This window comes from Sapajus apella, unplaced genomic scaffold (genome assembly GCF_009761245.1).
Source record: "Sapajus apella isolate SASKATOON/1434 unplaced genomic scaffold, GSC_monkey_1.0 scaffold25, whole genome shotgun sequence".
Lineage (NCBI taxonomy): Eukaryota > Metazoa > Chordata > Mammalia > Primates > Cebidae > Sapajus > Sapajus apella.
Genome location: NW_022436965.1, coordinates 10,815,235 through 10,833,892, shown reverse-complemented (window position 1 = coordinate 10,833,892; position 18,658 = coordinate 10,815,235). Strand labels below are relative to the sequence as shown.

Below are 18,658 nucleotides of genomic sequence, written 5' to 3'. Positions count from 1 at the left end.
AGATTGTTATGAGTAAATCAGATGACGTATGTAGTATGTCTGCTAAATGATAGTAACAAAAAATAGCTATTGCTTTGATCTATTAATTTTATAAATGTGAAAATTAAGAGATGGTGAGCAACTTACCCAAGAACATACAATTGGTTGGGGGCAAAATCGAAGTCTAAAACTCTTGCTCCTGACCCACGCCAATTCAAGACAACACAGAAGAAATCTACTCATGTAAAACTCCCTCCCCTTTCCTCATTTTTCTTCTGTAACAGTCCTGACCAACACACTATTTTACTTATTTTGATTTTTGCTTGACTCCTCCCATAGAATATAATCTCTAAGAAGGCAGAAAACGTTTTTTTGTCTTTTAGTCTATTTTGTTCACTGCTGTATCCCCAGCACAGAGAACAGGGACTGCCTACTACATAGTACCTCAAGTATTTATTGAATTAATAATTCCTCATGTAATATGACTTTTGATGCCTTCATTTCTCAATCATCCTCTTTTGGCAGAAGTGACAGGATTTGGTAATACTCGATGCTGTTTAATAATTAACTGCAATTTCTAATTCAACAAAGTAGAATACTATATTCCATTCACTTTATTGTGTTTAATTTCAGTGTAACATTTCCAGCTAGATATTTTCATTTGTATTATTAAAATATTTTTTCCAATAAGGGAAATAAATGAGGAATAAATGGAGCCAGCTACTATGTCTTTAATTAACTTCCTATTTAATATTTTAATCATCTTTTCCTTATTAAAAATAACAATGTTGCCTGTTTCATTTCTACTACTAAGTCACAATGGATAGATGCTTGCTCTTTAACTGAATTTCTACTTACCCTAAACAAAAAGTTCCCATACAAAAATTTATTGTTTTAAAATGTTTCATTTAGAAGAATTGGTTTTGGCTGAGCTCAATGGCTCATGCCTGTAATCCAAGCACTTTCGGAGACCAAGGTGGTCTACTGTCACTGTAATGTCACCTGTTTTGAGCCACTCTTACAGACTGGATAATAGCTACAGCAGAATATCTAGTTTGTCAACAGTTTAGCTTTGCCTCACAGTGATGAAAGTTTGGTATCCGCACAGTTTCTAGGGGAAGGAGGCAATCACAGTAGAGGTATGTTTCTACATGCTTACAACCTCGACAAAAGAGGGAAAATCCTATGCCTATATATACATATATGTATATATATATACACACACACACACACATATATATATACACATAAATATATTAGCATTAAAGTTACCATGCCTCTAATTTTACAATAAGTGTCTCGTTAATTTAGTTGAAAGGACATTCCTAAGCCTTTACAAGCAGTTTTAATTACAAAATATGCATATTCTGATTATTCAGTAATATGTAGAATCTTTCAACTTCTAATTCAACTTGAATTAGTAGACTCTCGTTTCCTTTTTAATTTGTCCCTCAAACCCAAGTTTTACAAGCCTGTATCCAAGTTTTATAAGCTAGTATCCCAGTTTCTACAGTCACCTGTCTTTGTAAAATGTTTCAAGGAGGCTTTAATGTTCGTAACATGAACTCAATATATTACTATAAAATTTATATTTAATAAGTAAATCTATTAAGGAACGTTTACTATCGTGTTACTAATGAGTCATGCAATAGCCACTTTAAAGAGAAAGCACTACTTAAAACATAAAGCCACATATTACGATATCACTATTTTTCAGGATTTTGCTGGAAAAGAGTAAATCTAGCAAATTTCCAAAATATAGCATCTAATCCAGGCTGACAAAAGAGAGTATCCTTTTCACGTTTCCTTAAAAGACAAGAAAAAGAAAGAAGAAAGGGAGGAAGGGAGGCAGGGAGGCAGGGAGGAAGGGAGGCAGGGAGGAAGGGAGGCAGGGAGGGAGGGAGGGAGGGAGGGAGGGCAAGGTCTTTCTTGTTACTGTTCCTGCAGTTTTTTAAAAGCTATATTGTTAATAAACCTACAGTAAACTAAGCTCCTAACAGGCCAAACCCTATCTCACTCTAAAGCTGTAACTCCTCGTGCCTGTGGCCAAATTTATGGACAATATTAGTAAAAGCATAGTACAGATTACGACTTCAGTAGTTGAAATTTGTGCCAAGTTTGAGCAACAAATTAGTTGCTCAGAAACATTTTAAGATTGCTTGGAAAAATAAACAAACACCTTCATATTGTTCAGAATCACTCATTGTAACTGGTATCCAAATTACAATTTTTAAAATATATTCGCTCTAATCAATCATACAAAGTCCTACAAGAAGTTGTACATGTGAAAGCAATTTAAGCTTTTCCTTTTAAGGCGGGATTTCACCATGTTGGCCAGGCTGGTCTCGAAATCCTGACCTCAGGTGATCCACACGCCTTGGCCTCCCAAAGTGCTGGGATTACAGGCACGAGCTACCACGCCCGGCCTTTTTATTTTTATATTTTGAAGTAAGTTTTCTTTCAATAATTACTCAGACTTTACACGAACTTAATCGACCTTCCCTGAGTGTGTCTAAATTTGGTTAGGTATTTGAAGATTAGCCACATCTGTAAACATGGTATATGAAGGTGAAACAAATAGCTTTTATCATGCTGTCTTATTCCATAAAGTCCACAAAACATGCTAAATCAAATGTAGAGCATCACGTCATATCCAGAATAAAAGTAATGGATCACAACTTAAAGTTACAGTGCTGTCTTTAATCAAAAAACTTGTTCGCTTCTCACTGGGCATAATGTAGCGCTAACATGGTCTTCCGAGCAAGTGCTTCTCTTGGTATAAAACCAAGAAATATTAAAGAACCGGAATAAGGTTATGTTTCCTACGGGTGTATTTCAGAAAAGAAAATGTTTCCAACGACCATGACTGTAGATGGGATTTTGCACTCTCAACAGGTGACAAAATTTAAAACTCGGTAACCGCCTTCATAAGGAACTTGAAACTAAAATTTCTGCCACGAAAACATGACATGTGCAAAAGTTATCTCTCTGGCCATCACTCCTGCTAGGGACACTGGGAAGGACATGGCCAACGTAACAGTCGATCAAAAAGATTCCAGGGGAACTGCGCAACAGCCTGGGGCCAAGAAACGAAACTTGGTCTTCTCCATCCTCGTCTCACTCGTTTTTCCGGAGCCTCCCTGCGTGCAGGCAACACTTGCCACGAGCGGCTGGACTTAGGACAGGCAATTTGCCCTGCCACCCTTCTGTCGCCCCCACCCCTCCCTTAAGGCCGATGGCAGAGACGTCCTCCTCCCCCTTCTCCTCCTCTTTGGTGCCTCCAGCCAGGAGGCGGGAGCGACCCACAGCAGCTGACCCAGCTCTGGCACTGCCTCTCCCACAGCCCTCAAGACACACCATGGGCCCAGAGGCAGGTTTGCTACACAGCAGTGACGACGCAGGTGGCGGCCCCGGCGACACTCAACTGCCTCCCTGACCACAGCGACCACCGCCTAACACCCCCGAGAAGCCATCGCCACCACCGGCAGGAGAACCTAAGGTCCTTTAAAGCCATCTTCGCCATCAACTCAAGCTACGTCAACAACTATGGCGGGGGAGGGGCGGCGGGCGGAGGCGGTGCGGGAAGGATGGGGTATGTACGTCACCCCCAGGGCCCCCATCCGAGAAGGAAGGGGCCGGCTCGCCCCTCAAAATGGCGGCAGCAGCGATGCGCCTGCGTACGCAACTTCTCTGTCGCGCCAGGGCCGGCGGGAAGTGAGGTTTTCTGAGGAGCCGCCAGAAGTGTACGGTGACTTCGAGCCCCGGGTGGCCAAAGAAAGGTCCCCGGTGGGAAAACGGATCCGGCTAGAAGAGTTCCGGCCCGATTCTGCGAAAGAGGAAGTGAGAGAAAGCGCGTACTACCTTCGGTCTAGGCAGCGGAGGCAGCCGCGATCCCAGGAAGCTGAGGAGATGAAGACGCGAAGGGCTACCCGCGTTCAGCAGCAGCACTCAGAGCAGTCTCCGCTACAGCCGTCTCCCGCTACGACTAGGAGAGGGCTGCGGGACTCTCATTCCTCTGAAGGTGAGGACCGCGGAGGTAACAGTCACAGCCGCGAGCTAGGGAACGCGCAGGGGCGGGCGCGCGCCTCGGTGGATCTCACCCACTCCTGGGTACTCAGTGCTGGGATTGGGTACTGGGTATTGGGTGCTCCTCGGCCCCCTCTAGACGTGTGCCCCCGTGCAGGGTCCATCCTGACCCGCTAGCGGGAAGGAAGCGCCAAGCCAAGGAGTGGAAAGACGGTCGTGCGGAGCGACCCAAGCAGGGCTGGGGCGCCCTGCCCACATCGGGCATCAATTTAGGGGAGTCTGGGCTGCCTTTTTCTGCAGGCCTTCACGAGGGGACAGCGAATTACTCCAGGGTTGGTTTCATTTCGGTTCCGTCTACCCTGCGGATGTTTCTACCGAAACCACTTCCATTTCCTTCTTTAAAGCGCACAGGCCAGAGCCCCCCGCTGAGGATCTACCCTTCCAGTCTTCCCTCCCCGCCCAGATGGGGAGAGAAGGAGGAGAGATTTTGTGAATGGGCATTTCGAGGGGTTGCCGGGTTTAGTGAGTTGATTTGAGACCTCACCCAATGCTCACCCCGAAATGGGGTAACTCATTTATCCTGCACTGATGTGCCCCAGTGTCTGATAAACTTGAGCTGATTGCTCTTTCTCCAGTGTGGTGGTCCCTGCTAAAAATTTGCCTCTTTGGTGAGCGTCACTGTAACCTAAAGTAGTGTAGCAGATCAGGCTGACAAAGCAACCTGAAAAACAAGACCATTCATCAGCGTTTGCATCCCAATGGGCAAAAGGGATGCTGACAAAGTGAAGGTACAGTGTTAGGTAAGTCATAGGTCGATCAGTTTCCTTAACCTATTCCTCTCCCACCCTGCCCTCCCCTCCCCATTCTGGAACCTAACACTGAGTCACAGATGAAGTTTCATGTTAGTCCCACGGTAAGGTACCTGTGAGGTAAAAATCAGCGGACCTGAGTCACCATGGGATGACACAGTTTGTGGTAGACTATTGATTTGAGGAAGAGTGGGTTTGCAGCTTAGAGCACGGTGATAGGCTGCAGGTTTTCCTGCTGACTCGTGAAGGTACTGACAGATTTGAAGACTTGATTTTGGAAACTTTATGTTAAAGTTACGTCAGTTACTTTTGGGTGTAGCAGCTCAAGACAGTGTAGCCCATATGTGTGTTAGTTTTATCTCTTTTAAGATTATAAAGTTTTTGCAGACAAGGAGCCTATTATATATAGTTGATAGTAATTTAAGTACTTAGTTTAATCCAGTATTTTTCAGTACTTGGAAGAATGCTTTGCACGTGGTGGGCAATAAATATGTTACATTGTATTAAGTCCCACAGAGCCTAGTGCAGTTATATAGGCTAACTTTTTTTTTCTTTTTTACAAGTAAAGAATTTACCCCTATTTTATTAAATCTTTAAGGATTTAATAAAAATCTTTAAACATTTTTCACTCTTCTGCTTTCTTCCACACCATTTGTGACTCTCTACCCCATCTTTTTACTTTTCTGAAGTAATATATTTTTGTAAAACAACAATGCAAATATTTTTATGTTCTGATGAATTAGTTGTATTCTATCTCAAGAGGAATTCTGACTAGTTTAATTCCTAAGTTTGGTAAACCTAACTACCTGTTTCTAAAGAAGTGAATTCCTTGCACTTTTGCTTATGTTATTGTTACAAAAACCCATAATCTGTGCCATGATCTCCCAGGTCATGTTCTGAATTTTAACTCTTGTTACGTCTGTTTTTTTAGAGGACGAATCATCTTCCCAAAGTGATTTAAGCCAAACGATCTCAAAGAAAACTGTCAGGAGCACACAGGAGGCTCCAGGTAAGAATAGTTAACTTTTTGTTTTTCTCCTTACCTGCCAGCTTTTTAAATGTTCATCGAATTAAGCAATGTAAGTATGTGTAAAGAAAAGACAAAGGCAGAGTACTCAGAGGAGCAGCCACCCATATAACCTTGTAAGATAAATATTATACCAACTTCATAGAAGAGAAAACTGAAGCTCAGAGAAGCTAAGACAGTTCTCTAAGATCGCACATGTGACAGAACCCAATATTCAAACCCAGGTTTGTTTTCTCCAGAGCCCTTTCATTCTCCCGCAAGTGGCTCACTGTCATTCTCTCATGTCATAAGGAGCTACTTAGTGAAGTTTGTTAAATATCAAATGAATGAATGAGTCATACTGCCCTCTGTTTAAAATGGATTAAGTCTTTTCTTGGTAAAATCTTGACACAATGTATTCGGTCTTTTCAGTTTAATACTGTGATTTGTCAAATCTAAGATGCCATCTTTGATTTAAAACATCATCATCATTTTATGTACCATCTAGCAGGTGAAAATGCTGCCAATTTTTTAGTAATTTATGGTAATATGCCATAATTATATGATGCATCCCAATTTCAGAGATGTTGGGATGTTAAAGGGTGTAAAAAACTTGTCTTAGAATCAACGTAACATGGAAGTAGGCTACATTTAATAGTTTACTTAAGTTTTAAAAGTTATTTAAAATATTTTAAAAAGCTGGAGAAAGGATTAAGTCCAATTGTTAATGCTTTGGGTTTTAGTTCCATTTAATTTTCGATTTTCTTTTTTTGATGTTAGGAAAGTCTCACAATAATAAATGATCATAGCTATTAAAACTGATCATCCCTGGTTTTTAGTACCCAGACCCTGACTTATTTATCTGTTGCTTCTAATAAGATTATGCCTTATAATGTGAACCATTCTATTCTGAATTTAGAATAAATATGTCTGATTCAAGTTCAGTTTCAAATAAACATACCTTTGTGCTAAATTTTTTTTCTTTTTTTTTTTTTTTTTGAGACAAAGTCTTGCTCTGTTGCCCAGACTGGAGTGCAGTGGCACCATCTCCGCTCACTGCAATCTCCACCTCCCGGCTTCCAATGATTCTACTGCTTCAGTCTCCCAAGTAGCTGAGGTTACAGGTGCCTGCCACCATATCTGGCTAATTTTTGTATTTTTAGTAGAGATGGGGTTTCACCGTGTTGGCCAGGCTGGTCTTGAACTCCTGACCTCAGGTGATCCACCCACCTTGACCTCCCAAAGTGCTGAGTTTATAGGTGTCAGCCACTGCACCCGGCCTGTCCTATATTCCTTGAATAGTCTATGTTACTGTGTGAAGATTATAAACTGTCTTAGAAAAATGCTTTGAACGATGATGCTGTAATCAGGTTTTCTGGGCCATTTTGGAAAACCATAATCTTAAATTTATTTATAGTAGATTTTATTGTATACCTGGGAAAGCAAAAATATTTCAAATTTTAAATCTAGTGTAATTTATACAATGTATGAAGTTAAGTAAATTGGTGTAATGAAGACTACTGAGTGCCAGCCTCCAGACCATTATAAAACTATTATGTAATAGAATGCCCGGAATAGTCTTTTTGGAGTTTATATTAGGCTCATATTTAAGGACTGTTAACAGAGGACATCATGTCTGCATAAGGTTCTGGGAAAAGCCCTGGACCTCGGTGAAGTTATTCACCCACCTTGAGCCTTAGGCCTTTATCTGTGTTATTTGCCCTGCATAAGTCACAGGGCCACTGGAGAAATGAGATAATACACTTGAAATCATTTTGTACCCAGTGAAACATACAAGTGAGGGTTTTCTTTTCTCATAGCACTTTACAAGAAATGTGAAGTTCATACAATTTTGCTTAAATGTGTCCTTTTTCTAAGGAAGCTTATGCTATAAATGGAAATTTAAAATGTTTATAGCCATTATGGTGGTTCACACCCATAATCCCAGCACTTTGGGAGGCCAAGGGGGGCGGATTATGAGGTCAGGAGATCGAGGCCATCCTGGCTAACATGGTGAAACCCCATCTCTACTAAAAAATACAAAAAATTTTAGCTGGGCATGGTGGCATGCACCTGTAGTCCCAGCTGCTCAGGAGGCTGAAGCAGGAGAATCGCTTGAACCTGGTAGGCAGAGACTATAGTGAGCAGAGATCGTGCCACTGCACTCCAGCCTGAACAACAGAGCGAGACTCTGTCAAAAAAAAAAAAAAAAAGTTTACCAATATAAATGACAGTTTGAATGGAATCTATACATAGATTTCGGGACTGTATCAATAGCACACTGCGCATTCAGTATCACTAGATAGAAGGGTATGTCTGTCTTTGAGAGGTTTGAGATACTCGGGTTTCTTCCTCTAAAAGGTGCTTTTGTACTACATCTAATACTTGGCATGTTCCCTCCCCATGCCTCTTAATGAAAGGAGAGTTTAGGGAATTATTAAACGCTTATAAAGTCTAAGAGAAATTATTTAAATGGAGTCACTCTTTGATGGAGGACTGCTTTAAGTACAAGTTTAAGGTAAGGATAAGCCCTTCTTCCTCATAGAATGATAGATGTGTGGTTTAACTTTGCTATTCAAAATATTGCTGTAATTGCATATAAGGCTACCAGCGTGGTCTGAGAGAAAATTATGCAAAGATACCCTTAAGAATAAAGACCTAGGCCAGTCACGGTGGCTCACACCTGTAATCCTAGCACTTCGGGGCCAAAGTGAGCGGATCATGAGGTCAGGAGTTCGAAAGCAGCCTGGTCAATATGGTGAAACCCTGTCTGTACTAAAAATACAACAGGCACCTGTAATTCCAGCTACTCGGAAGGCTGAGGCAGGAGAATCACTTGAACCTGGGAGTCAGAGGTTGCAGTGAGCTGAGATTACGCCACTGCACTCCAGCTTGGGCGATGGAGCAAGACTCCATGTAAAAAAAAATATATATATATAGACTAAACCAAAGGACCACCTTATAAAGCAGTATACTAAAAATATCCACATAATTTGGTCATCATGTTATTGGAAAACTTGAAAAATGTTGATTAGTTCAGAACAGGAATATAGTTTGAAATCTTTTTGTTTGACATAATTGAGTTGTTTTCACATTAAAATAGCCATTAGATTGTTTAATCAATTCAGGTCATATATACCTATATACAGTTATTCCTCTATGGCCAGATTCATTCCTTTCTGGAAATTATGAAACTAATTTTATAATCTAAAAATATATTAGGACAAATCATATTTACTTTTCCTAAAGTTAAATGGGTATTTTTGTTCTACCAGTGTGGCTTCTAGCTAAATAATCATAGATAATTGTTTTTAAATGCTTACTATTTTATCGTGACCATTTGCTTCTCTAGCTGCTGTAGTTAGAGCATTTGTTCATTCTCCAGATATTTATTGAGCACCTGCTTTGTGCCAGTCTCTGTGCTTTGATGTTGAGGGTGCAGTGGTGAACAAAAGCAGACAAGTGAGGGAGCCTCCTACCAAAGAAGGGTCCTTTGTATTTTATTCTCTCATACCTCTCTCTGGTACTGTGTGTCTTTCAAGTACTTTACATAGGGCCATGTATATAGTAGCACATACAGGAAATGCTTCTTAAATGAAAAGATGGAATCTGAAGTAGTAATTGATGTCTATAGAGTAAGTTTGATTAAACATAGCTTAGTAAAAGTAAACAAGCCAAAAATAGATTTTGAGTTTTAGGTTTTAATTAAACCTGAAAAGGCTAGAATATAGGGAAGAAAAACAGAAAGGTAGTTGTCATATGTGGAGTAACAGAAACTAAAATTTGCCTTTATTATCACGTGTGCAAGGGATTTTATTTTTGTTTTAAAGAGACAGGCTCTCACTGTCACCCAGGCTGGAGCCACAAACTCCTGGCTCAAGCTATCCTCCTGCCTTCACTTCCCAAGTAGTAGCTGGGACTACAGGCACTCACCACTATGCCTGGTTAATTTTGTATTTTATGTAAAGACAGGGTCTCCCTATGTTGCCCAGGCTGGCAAGATTTATTTTTAAAGATATTGATATAAGTTCTAAATACTTGATATGTGAAATACTAACTGAGATAGATGTTTCACAGAATCTTAGAGCTGGAATATTTAAGGGGATCATCGAAGTTCCAGAATGTGGCTTCGTAACTCAGAGCTAAGACGTAATGCTTTCTTATACGGATACGTGAAACAAAACATAATACAATCCAAATTTTGAAATGTATTTGGTTTTAGAATATGTTGTGTGAAGTACTTGGAGAAAACATATCTTTATAGGTGGTTTTCTAGACTAAAATTAACATTTTAGTAGAATCGGCTTCTCCACTAACCAGTATGCTATTGAACTATAGACAGTCTGAATTGAACCCTGGCCCACGTTAACGTCTTTATTTAAAATTAATTTGCACTTCCTCAACACAAGGTTAAAGAGTTAGAATGAGTGTATTAAGTCTCAGGATATTAACCCTAAAATTAAAATATTCCACAAGTAATCCACAATGAGGATCAGTCACAAATGGAACAGGTAATTGAATTGTGCTATAATACAGATTTTGGTTCTTAATTGAGCCATTTACAATAATTTTATTTAGTATTTCTTTCCTTTCCTACAGATACTGTTTGATGACAAAAATTGCGAATTTCTTCATCAAGGCTATACATTTTATATGGCAGGAAACTTGTCTCTAGTTCACTATTGTCACTAGTTCACAGAAGTTTTCACTTAGAAAAGTTGTTTCTTGGCCAGGCACGGTGGCTCATGCCTGCAATCCCAGCAATTTGGGAGGCCAAGGCGGGTGGATCATGAGGTCAAGAGTTCAAAACCAATCTGGCCAACATGGTGAACCCCTGTCTCTAGTAAAAATACAAAAATTAGCTGGGTGTGGTGGCAGACACCTATAATCCCAGCTACTCAGGAAGCTGAGGGAGGAGGATCACTTGAAAACCGCAAGGCAGAGGTTGTGGTGAGCCAAGACGGTGCCACTGCACTGTAACCTGGGTAACAGGCTTTTTTTTCCTCCATCCACAAAAAAGAAAAAAGAAAAAGAAAAGGGAAGAAAACTTGTCTCTAATTCTCTAGCATGAATAAAAGCTCTGTAAACCTTTGTTGACTATATAAGGGATGATCATATAATAAAGCTAATGTGTTCCACATTTTATATATTTTTAAATGTTTTCTCTTCTTATATTAGTGCTGAGTGAAGATCTTGTAATCAGCTTATGTCGACCCCCTCTAAGAAACCCAAGATTTGGTAAGAGATTGTTTTGTCTGTTGGCTTACCTTTTTTATAAACATAATTTTATTTTTAAATATGGTTGTACATGTATTCATATGGTTCAGAACTCAGAAGTTACTATAAATATACATTAAAAACTCTCCCTGCCTTCTGTCCTTCAGCCAGCCAGTCTCTCTTCATCAAAAGCAACCCATGTTGTCAGTTTCCATTTTTTTGGAGATTTACAGAAATTCATGGAGAAAATTATCTTGCCTTTTTTGTAACACAAATTTTGGCTTACTAAACTCTCATTTCTGTCTCTTTTTTTCCCCCAATTTGAGACGAGGTCTCACTCTTCATCCAGGCTGGAGTGCAGTGGTGTAACCAGGGCTGACACCAGCCTCAACCTCTTCAGCTCAAGCAGTCCTCCTGTCGCAGCTCACCAAGTAGCTGGGACTATGCATGCACCACCACGCCTGGCTAACTTTTGTATTTTTTGTAGAGATGGGTTTTGCTACGTTACCTGGGCTGATCTCAACACCTGTGTAAGCGATCCACCCACCTTGGCGTCCCAAGGTGCTGGGATTGCAGGCATGAGCCACAGCACCTGGCTTACTTTTCTGCACTTTCTTGTTTGTTTTTATGTTTATTTAACATACAGAGAGAGAGAGATATTTCTATATTCATATATACAGGGCTTCCATATTTTTTAAAGAGATTGTTTCTTATATGTTGCTATGATTCTTTCTGTTAGCTACGATGATTTTAAACTATGGTCAGGGACTTTATTCTTCCAGTATACTGCCAACAAAAAATTTAAGATGGAGCTCTGTGGCACAGGACTACAAAATGTCCCTTCCTCTGTTACCTTATTTTTCTTTTTTTTTCCGAAAACTTTAAAAAGTATTGCCTGAAATTGATTTTATGACTATGAAGAAAACTAGTAAGGTCACGCCAAGTGGTCTACTTCTACTTCATTTTCATTGTTTTTTGGCTCTTAAAGATGCTTTATCATGGGGACTAAAAAGGAAATGTGTTTGTCTTTACATTAGGTTTCTGTCGCTTCTCATTCTACGAATTATGTTGATTTATTTCGATAGATATCCTTTTAAGTCTTTCAGTGGTGAAGATCTACTAAGGCTTCGTTGATGAGCCTGTGATAAGGAACCATATGATGCATTTCCTTTTCACCCCTAATCATTCTCTTGCTATCTCTCTTGCAGATTCGACATACAAAACAAATGGAAATACTAAAATGAGTGAATTAGGTTTGTTTATCTCTATTCTTTTTTTTTTTTTTTAAGGCAGGGTCTCACTCCCACCCAGGCTGGAGTACAGTGGTATGACCTTGGCTCTCCTCCTCCAACTGTAGTCCCAGCTTCTCCAGAGGCACAACTGAGCCTCCTACATCAGCCTCCAGAGTAGCTGGGACTACAGTCATGTGCCACCATGCCTGGCTAATTCCTGTATTTCAAAAAAAAATTTTTGGCCAGTTATGCAGCTCATGCCTGTAATCCCAGCACTTTAGGAGACCAGAGTGCTGGGATTACAGGCTAGGAGATGGGAGGATTGCTTGAGGCCAGGAGTTTGAGACCAGCCTGGTCATCATGTGAGACCCCATCTCTTGTTTTAAGTTAAAATCTTAAAAAATTTTTTAAGGGAACACTACCAGATAAGTTTGACTTTTCTTTTTTCTCCCTCAAAAAAGAGAAAAAGAAAGGACAGTGTTCCTAAGAAACCTAGAACAAAATAATACTGAATACACCAGAGTCTAGCTCTTTTTTTTTTTTTTTTTTTTAGATGAAATCTCACTTTGTTACCAGGCTGGAGTGCAGTGATGCAATCTCTGTTTACTGCAACTTCCACCTCCTGGGTTCAAGCGATTCTCCTGCCTCAGCCTTTTGAGTAGCTGGGACTATAGGTGTGTGCTGCCATGCCCGGCTAATTTTTGTACTTTTAGTAGAGACACGATTTCACTGTGTTGGCCAAGATGGTCTCAATCTTTTGACCTTGTGATCCGCCCGCCTCAGCCTCCCAAAGTGCTGGGATTACAGGCGTGAACAACCGCACCCGGACCAGAGTCTAACTCTTTAAGAGTCACATAGTGTCATAAACAGTTTTCTCTGTGTTAGTTTTGTTTCGTTTTGTTTTGAAGGTGAGGACAAAAACATTTATTTAAAAATCTTGTATAACTCAAGGGATTGGTTTGCTATCAGCATTTTACTAAGAATTTAGTACTAACTAAAATATGCTTTGTACTTTTATTTATCTAAAAATGTTGGCGGCCGGGCATAGTGGTTCATGCCTGTAATCCCAGCACTTTGGGAGGCCAAGGCGGGGCGAATCATGAGGTCAGGAGATCAAGACTATCCTGGCCAGCATGGTAAAACCCTGTCTCCACTAAAATACAAAAAATTAGTGGGGCATGGTGGTGAGTGCCTATAGTCCCAGCTACTCAGAAGGCTGAGGCAGAGGAATCATTTGAACCCGGGAGGCAGAGATTGCAGTGAACCGAGATCGCTCCACTATACTCCAACCTGTTGACAGAGCGAGACTCCATCTCAAAAAAAAAGTTAGCATATATATTTCAGATACTGATTTACACTTGCCACTATCAAGAGGGAGTATTTTCAGTGGATCTCAAATGTTGACCAGTATTCTACTGATCTTATTAAATGGATTTGAAAGAAATCTTTTCAGATTTACCATATAATGTGTTAGCAGTTGTTTTCTGTAATATTTTTATCCCTTTTAGCACACAAATTGAGGTTAAGATCAGTAAAGATAAAAGCTGAAAAGAAACAAATTTTCTCGGCTTTGTTGAAGAATTCTAAATCATGCTACTTCTCCACAAATGATCCTTCAGTAATATTTTAACCCAAGTATGCAATACCTGCATTTGGGTACATCTCGCTTTTTTTTTTTTTAAATGTTTCAGAATAGCCCATGTAAAAATACTGTGTTTCAAGTTTATTTGATATGTTCTGCTTGTTTATTTTTTTTCAAATTCTCTGTTGCTCTGGAAAACAGTGAGGAACATGGACCCACTGGAACTGGAAGTTTCTTTACCTTTCTTCCTCATTGGATGCACCACTGCCCTAAAGAACTGGTTCATCAGTCCAGTTAGTGTAGTCAGTTGTTTATTTTTATTTTTATTTTTTATTTTAAAAAAAGCTTTTTTTTTTTTTTGAGACAGAGTCTGGCTCTGTCACCCAGGCTGGAGTGCAGTGGCACAATCTCAGCTCACTGCAAGCTCCGCCTGCCTGGTTCAAGTAATTCTCCGCCTCAGCCGAGTAGCTGGGATTGCAGGTGCCTGCCACCACACCCGGCTAATTTTTTTGTATTTTTAGTAGAGACAGGGTTTCACCATCTTGGCCAGGCTGGCTGGTCTTGACCTCTTGACCTTGTGATCCACCTGCCCCAGCCTCCCAAAGTGCTGGGATTACAGGCATGAGTCATGGCGCACGGCCTGTAGTGTGTTTTTAAAGAGAGTATAGGGGATTTGGCAAGTCAGAGAATGAGAATATAGTAAACTTATACACACTATAATATTTGTCAATGTAGAATTTAATGTTTTCTTCCTATAAAGGTTACATTTTAGAGTAAAAATAGACCTGTGACTGAAGGAAAATTAAACACTTCATTTCTTTTTTGTTGTTGAGATGGAGTCTTGCTCTTTTGTGCAGGCTGGAGTGCAGTGGTGCAATCTCAACTGCAATCTCTGCTTCCCAGGTTCAAACCATTCTCCTGCCTCAGCCTCCCGAGTAGCTAGGATTACAGCCACCACGCCTGGCTGATTTTTGTATTTTTAGTAGAGACAGGCTTTCACCATGTTGGCCAGGCTGGTCTCAAACTCCTGACCTCCAGTAATCCACCTGCCTCAAGCCTCCTAAAGTGCTGGGATTATAGACATGAGCCACCACGCCTGGCTAAACTCTTCATTTCTTATTCTAGTGTATATCAGACTTATTTCTAAAGCAGCCTTGAAGAAAATGGTAGATTCTTAGTGATTTATCAGAAAAACAATTTTTTTAATGTGTCATTATGTTCATTTTCCTAAACGATATGCTCTTATGTTTATTCCTAAGCTTTAGCTTTTGATGTTATATGTTTAATATTTGATGTATGCTTTTTTCTTCTAGAAGCCACCAGTGTCCAACAGAAGGTCATTTTCTCTGAAGAAGGTATTTTATTTGTAAATATCATACAATATATATTTGAAGTCTTTTTCTTTATATTAGAAGCCATCTTGACAGATACTTAAGAAGTGAGAGCAGAGCTGGGCTCTCTTGACCTCTTGTGCTAGTAGTCCCAGCTACTCAGGAGGCTGAAGCAGGAGCCTCTCTTGAGTCCAGGAGTAGTTCTGGGCTATAGTGCGCTATGCTGGTCAGGTGTCTGCACGAAGTTCGGCATCAGTGTGGTGACCCCCAGGGAGCAGAGGACCACAATGTTGGCTAAGGAGGGATGAATCCGCTCAGGTCAGAAACGGAGCAGGTGATAATCATTAGCAAGATTGCACCTGTGATTAGCCAGTGCACTCCAGCCTGGGCAACATGGTGAGATGCCATCTCTTAAAAAAAAAAAAAAGTGAGGCCGGGCGCGGTGGCTCAAGCCTGTAATCCCAGCACTTTGGGAGGCCGAGGCGGGTGGATCACGAGGTCAAGAGATCGAGACCATCCCGGTCAACATGGTGAAACCCCGTCTCTACTAAAAATACAAAAATTAGCTGGGCATGGTGGCGCACGCCTGTAGTCCCAGCTAATCGGGAGGCTGAGGCAGGAGAATTGCCTGAACCCAGGAGACAGAGGTTGCGGTGAGCCGAGATCGCGCCATTGCACTCCAGCCTGGGTGACAAGAGCGAAACTCCGTCTCAAAAAAAAAAAAAAAAAGTGAGAACAGAAAATAATGTATTTTTCTTCATGAAAAAAAATTATTGCTTATCTGAACTGTTAACGGGGCAGATAAAATAGGACAGATAGAATGAGTGATGACAGCCTTACATTTTAAGCATCTTTTTTCTATTTGAGTTCATTTTAAAGACATTATTCTCTATTATTGTATTAAAATAGTTTTCCAAATTCTCATAACCAGTTTATGTTTGAAAACTACAGGAATAAAATTTAGTTTGTGTTGAAATCCAGCATAATCTGAGGGTAGTCACCTGCGTAATAGAATGTTTGTACATAGGTGTGTGTACACTACCCCTCACCACAAACACATTTACAATCAAACACACATCTGAATTTAACTACATACTAATTATGTGTAGTTTTTCTCCCCATAAACTAAAATTTTTCTACTGTTTAATGCTCATCTGTTCATTTTTGAATCTACATTAAAGCCGTAGAATATAGTTTTTTAGATATTACTCTGAATATTTGTTTAGGAAAGTATTGTATGCCTCAGAGAACACAAAATGAGCTAAATTTTAGTTCATTTGGAACTTTGGGATTCAAAATAATAAGCATAATAAACAACAGTTCTGTATCTGATAACCTAAAAGCCTTCTTTTAATGTTAAATTACTTGTTTGGTTTTTTTGAATTCAGATCTTTTGAGAATTAAAATAAGACTTTACTAGTATATTATTTATTTCTCTTCAGGAGAAACTGAAGAAGAAGATCAAGACAGCTCTCATAGCAGTGTCACTACTGTTAAGACCAGATCCAGAGATTCTGAGGAATCTGGAGGTAACATTGCCTTATATCTATATGACTTTTCTTGTAGAAGCTATCTTTGGCATTCCATGAATTTGCTTTTTAAAAAAACTTGCAAATTTTTATTAATACTCTATAAAAAGTCATGAACTTTTAATATTTCTTAAAACTACTGATTTCATGTATACATCTGATGAATAATGTCATGCTTTCTAAACAGATCACTTTTAGGTTTTTCGGTATTTGTGGAAAATAAGATATTTTTGTGCTCAAAAGAAGAGTGATTTGTTGTTTTTGAATTTTATAGAAAAACTAATCACATTGCCATTGGGACTGACAACACTGTCTGGAATGTGACTTTTAGGGAGTTTTAATTTAATTAAATAACTATTTTTTTAACTCTGGATTTTCAAATTCAAAACAAGTTTGTAATTAACAGGTTCTGATTGTTCATGTGAATTTAAGTTTATTCAATTAAAGAGTTGACTAAAGACTAAAGAGAGAAAAGTACCAGTTTGAGGCTTAAGGTAATGCTGAACAAGACCCCTTCTCCCCAAAAAAGATAATGCTAAACAAGTTTGTAAACTCTGTAAATAATGAGTAATTTTATACTTTAGTCCTGCAGAAAAGTGTTCTCTGCTTTCCCCTCACCACCTCCTTAAAATTTCTGTAATTCCTAATCTTTTTTTTTTTTTTTTTTTTTTGACACAGAATCACCCAGAGTACAGTGGGTGGAGTGTAGTGGTACAATCTCAGCTCACTGCAGCCTCTGCCTCCCAGGTTCAAGTGATTCTCCTGCCTCAGTCCCCCAAGTACCTGGGACTGTAGGCACATAACACCACACCTGGCTAATTTTTGAATTGTTAATACAGACAGGGTTTCATCACATGGGCCGGGCTGGTCTTGAACTCCTGCCCTCAGGTGATCACCTCCCTCAGCCTCCCAAAGTGCAGGGATTACAGGCGTGAGCCCCCATGTGTGGCCTGTAATTCCTATTCTTTACTTCATCATTTCACTTTAAAAATAAGTACATAAGCTGGTTTGGTGTTTGTTTTTTATTTTTTTTGAGACAGGATCTCACTCTGTCACCCAGGTTTTAGTGCAATGTTGTGATCATGGGTCACCATAGCCTCAACCTCCCAGGCTTAAGCAGTTCTCCTGCCTCAGCGTCCCAAGTTGCTGAGATTATAGGTGTGAGCCACCATGCTTGGCATTATAAGCTGGTTGAAGGGCATTTGGTATTCTGTGTGTTTCCCACCCTTCTTCATTTTTTCCGTTTATTCTTGATACAGAAATGGAGATTTGTAACATGCTAGCAGTGGTTAGCCAGAATTCTTGGGTTCCAATCCTTCACTTTTTAGCTGTACGCCCTTAGACAGTTACTTAACTTCTGTGTTCCTCAGTCTCGTCATCTGGATTGTTGCAAGGATTAAATTAATTCATATATGCAAAGCACTTACCTGGCACATAATGAACACTCAGATTAAGTGCTGTTATTAGTGTTCATACATGTTACATGCAGCTCTAAAAATTAGAGATCAATTAAGCCATTTATATAGCTGAGAGTTTGCTGCCGTTGCTACCAGCATAACTATTTGGAAGTACGTAAACCCCAGGTCCTGTGATCCCTTTAGAATATTAATAAGTTCTTGTTGCCTTACTGAATCATACATACCTACATGCAGAAGAAAACTCTAGCTAAAGAACAAAATTTAGAGGCATATTAAGGATAATACTGGCTAGCTGAGTGTAGTAGCACACGCCTGTAATCCCAGCACTTTGGGAGGCTGAGGTGGGAGGATCATTTGAACCCAGGAGTTTGAGACCAGCTTGGGCAACATGGCAAGACCCCATCTCTTAAAAAAAAAGGAAAAAAAGGCGGCCAGATGCAGTGGCTCATGCCTTAATCCCAACACTTTGGGAAGCCAATGCGGATAGATAACCCAAGGTCAGGAGTTCGAGACCAACCTGACCAATATG

At 39.9% G+C, this 18,658-nt stretch overlaps 1 protein-coding gene across 5 annotated transcripts in view; it reads left to right on the top strand.

The window, feature by feature from the left end:
* Positions 1 to 2,663: 2,663 nt before the first annotated feature.
* The window catches only part of TOR1AIP1 (torsin 1A interacting protein 1), a 35,964-nt gene continuing 19,969 nt past the window's right edge, over positions 2,664 to 18,658 (top strand). For 2 of the 5 annotated variants that reach the window (XM_032291259.1, XM_032291258.1), the window contains exons 1-6: positions 2,664 to 4,000; positions 5,746 to 5,823; positions 10,999 to 11,058; positions 12,246 to 12,290; positions 15,165 to 15,206; positions 16,625 to 16,711. In XM_032291259.1, the coding sequence (XP_032147150.1) occupies positions 3,526 to 4,000; positions 5,746 to 5,823; positions 10,999 to 11,058; positions 12,246 to 12,290; positions 15,165 to 15,206; positions 16,625 to 16,711 (787 nt within the window). In that variant the 5' untranslated portion in view covers positions 2,664 to 3,525. The remainder of the gene's footprint in view (positions 4,001 to 5,745; positions 5,824 to 10,998; positions 11,059 to 12,245; positions 12,291 to 15,164; positions 15,207 to 16,624; positions 16,712 to 18,658) is intronic. The other 3 variants (XM_032291262.1, XM_032291260.1, XM_032291261.1) reach the window with 2 other exon arrangements.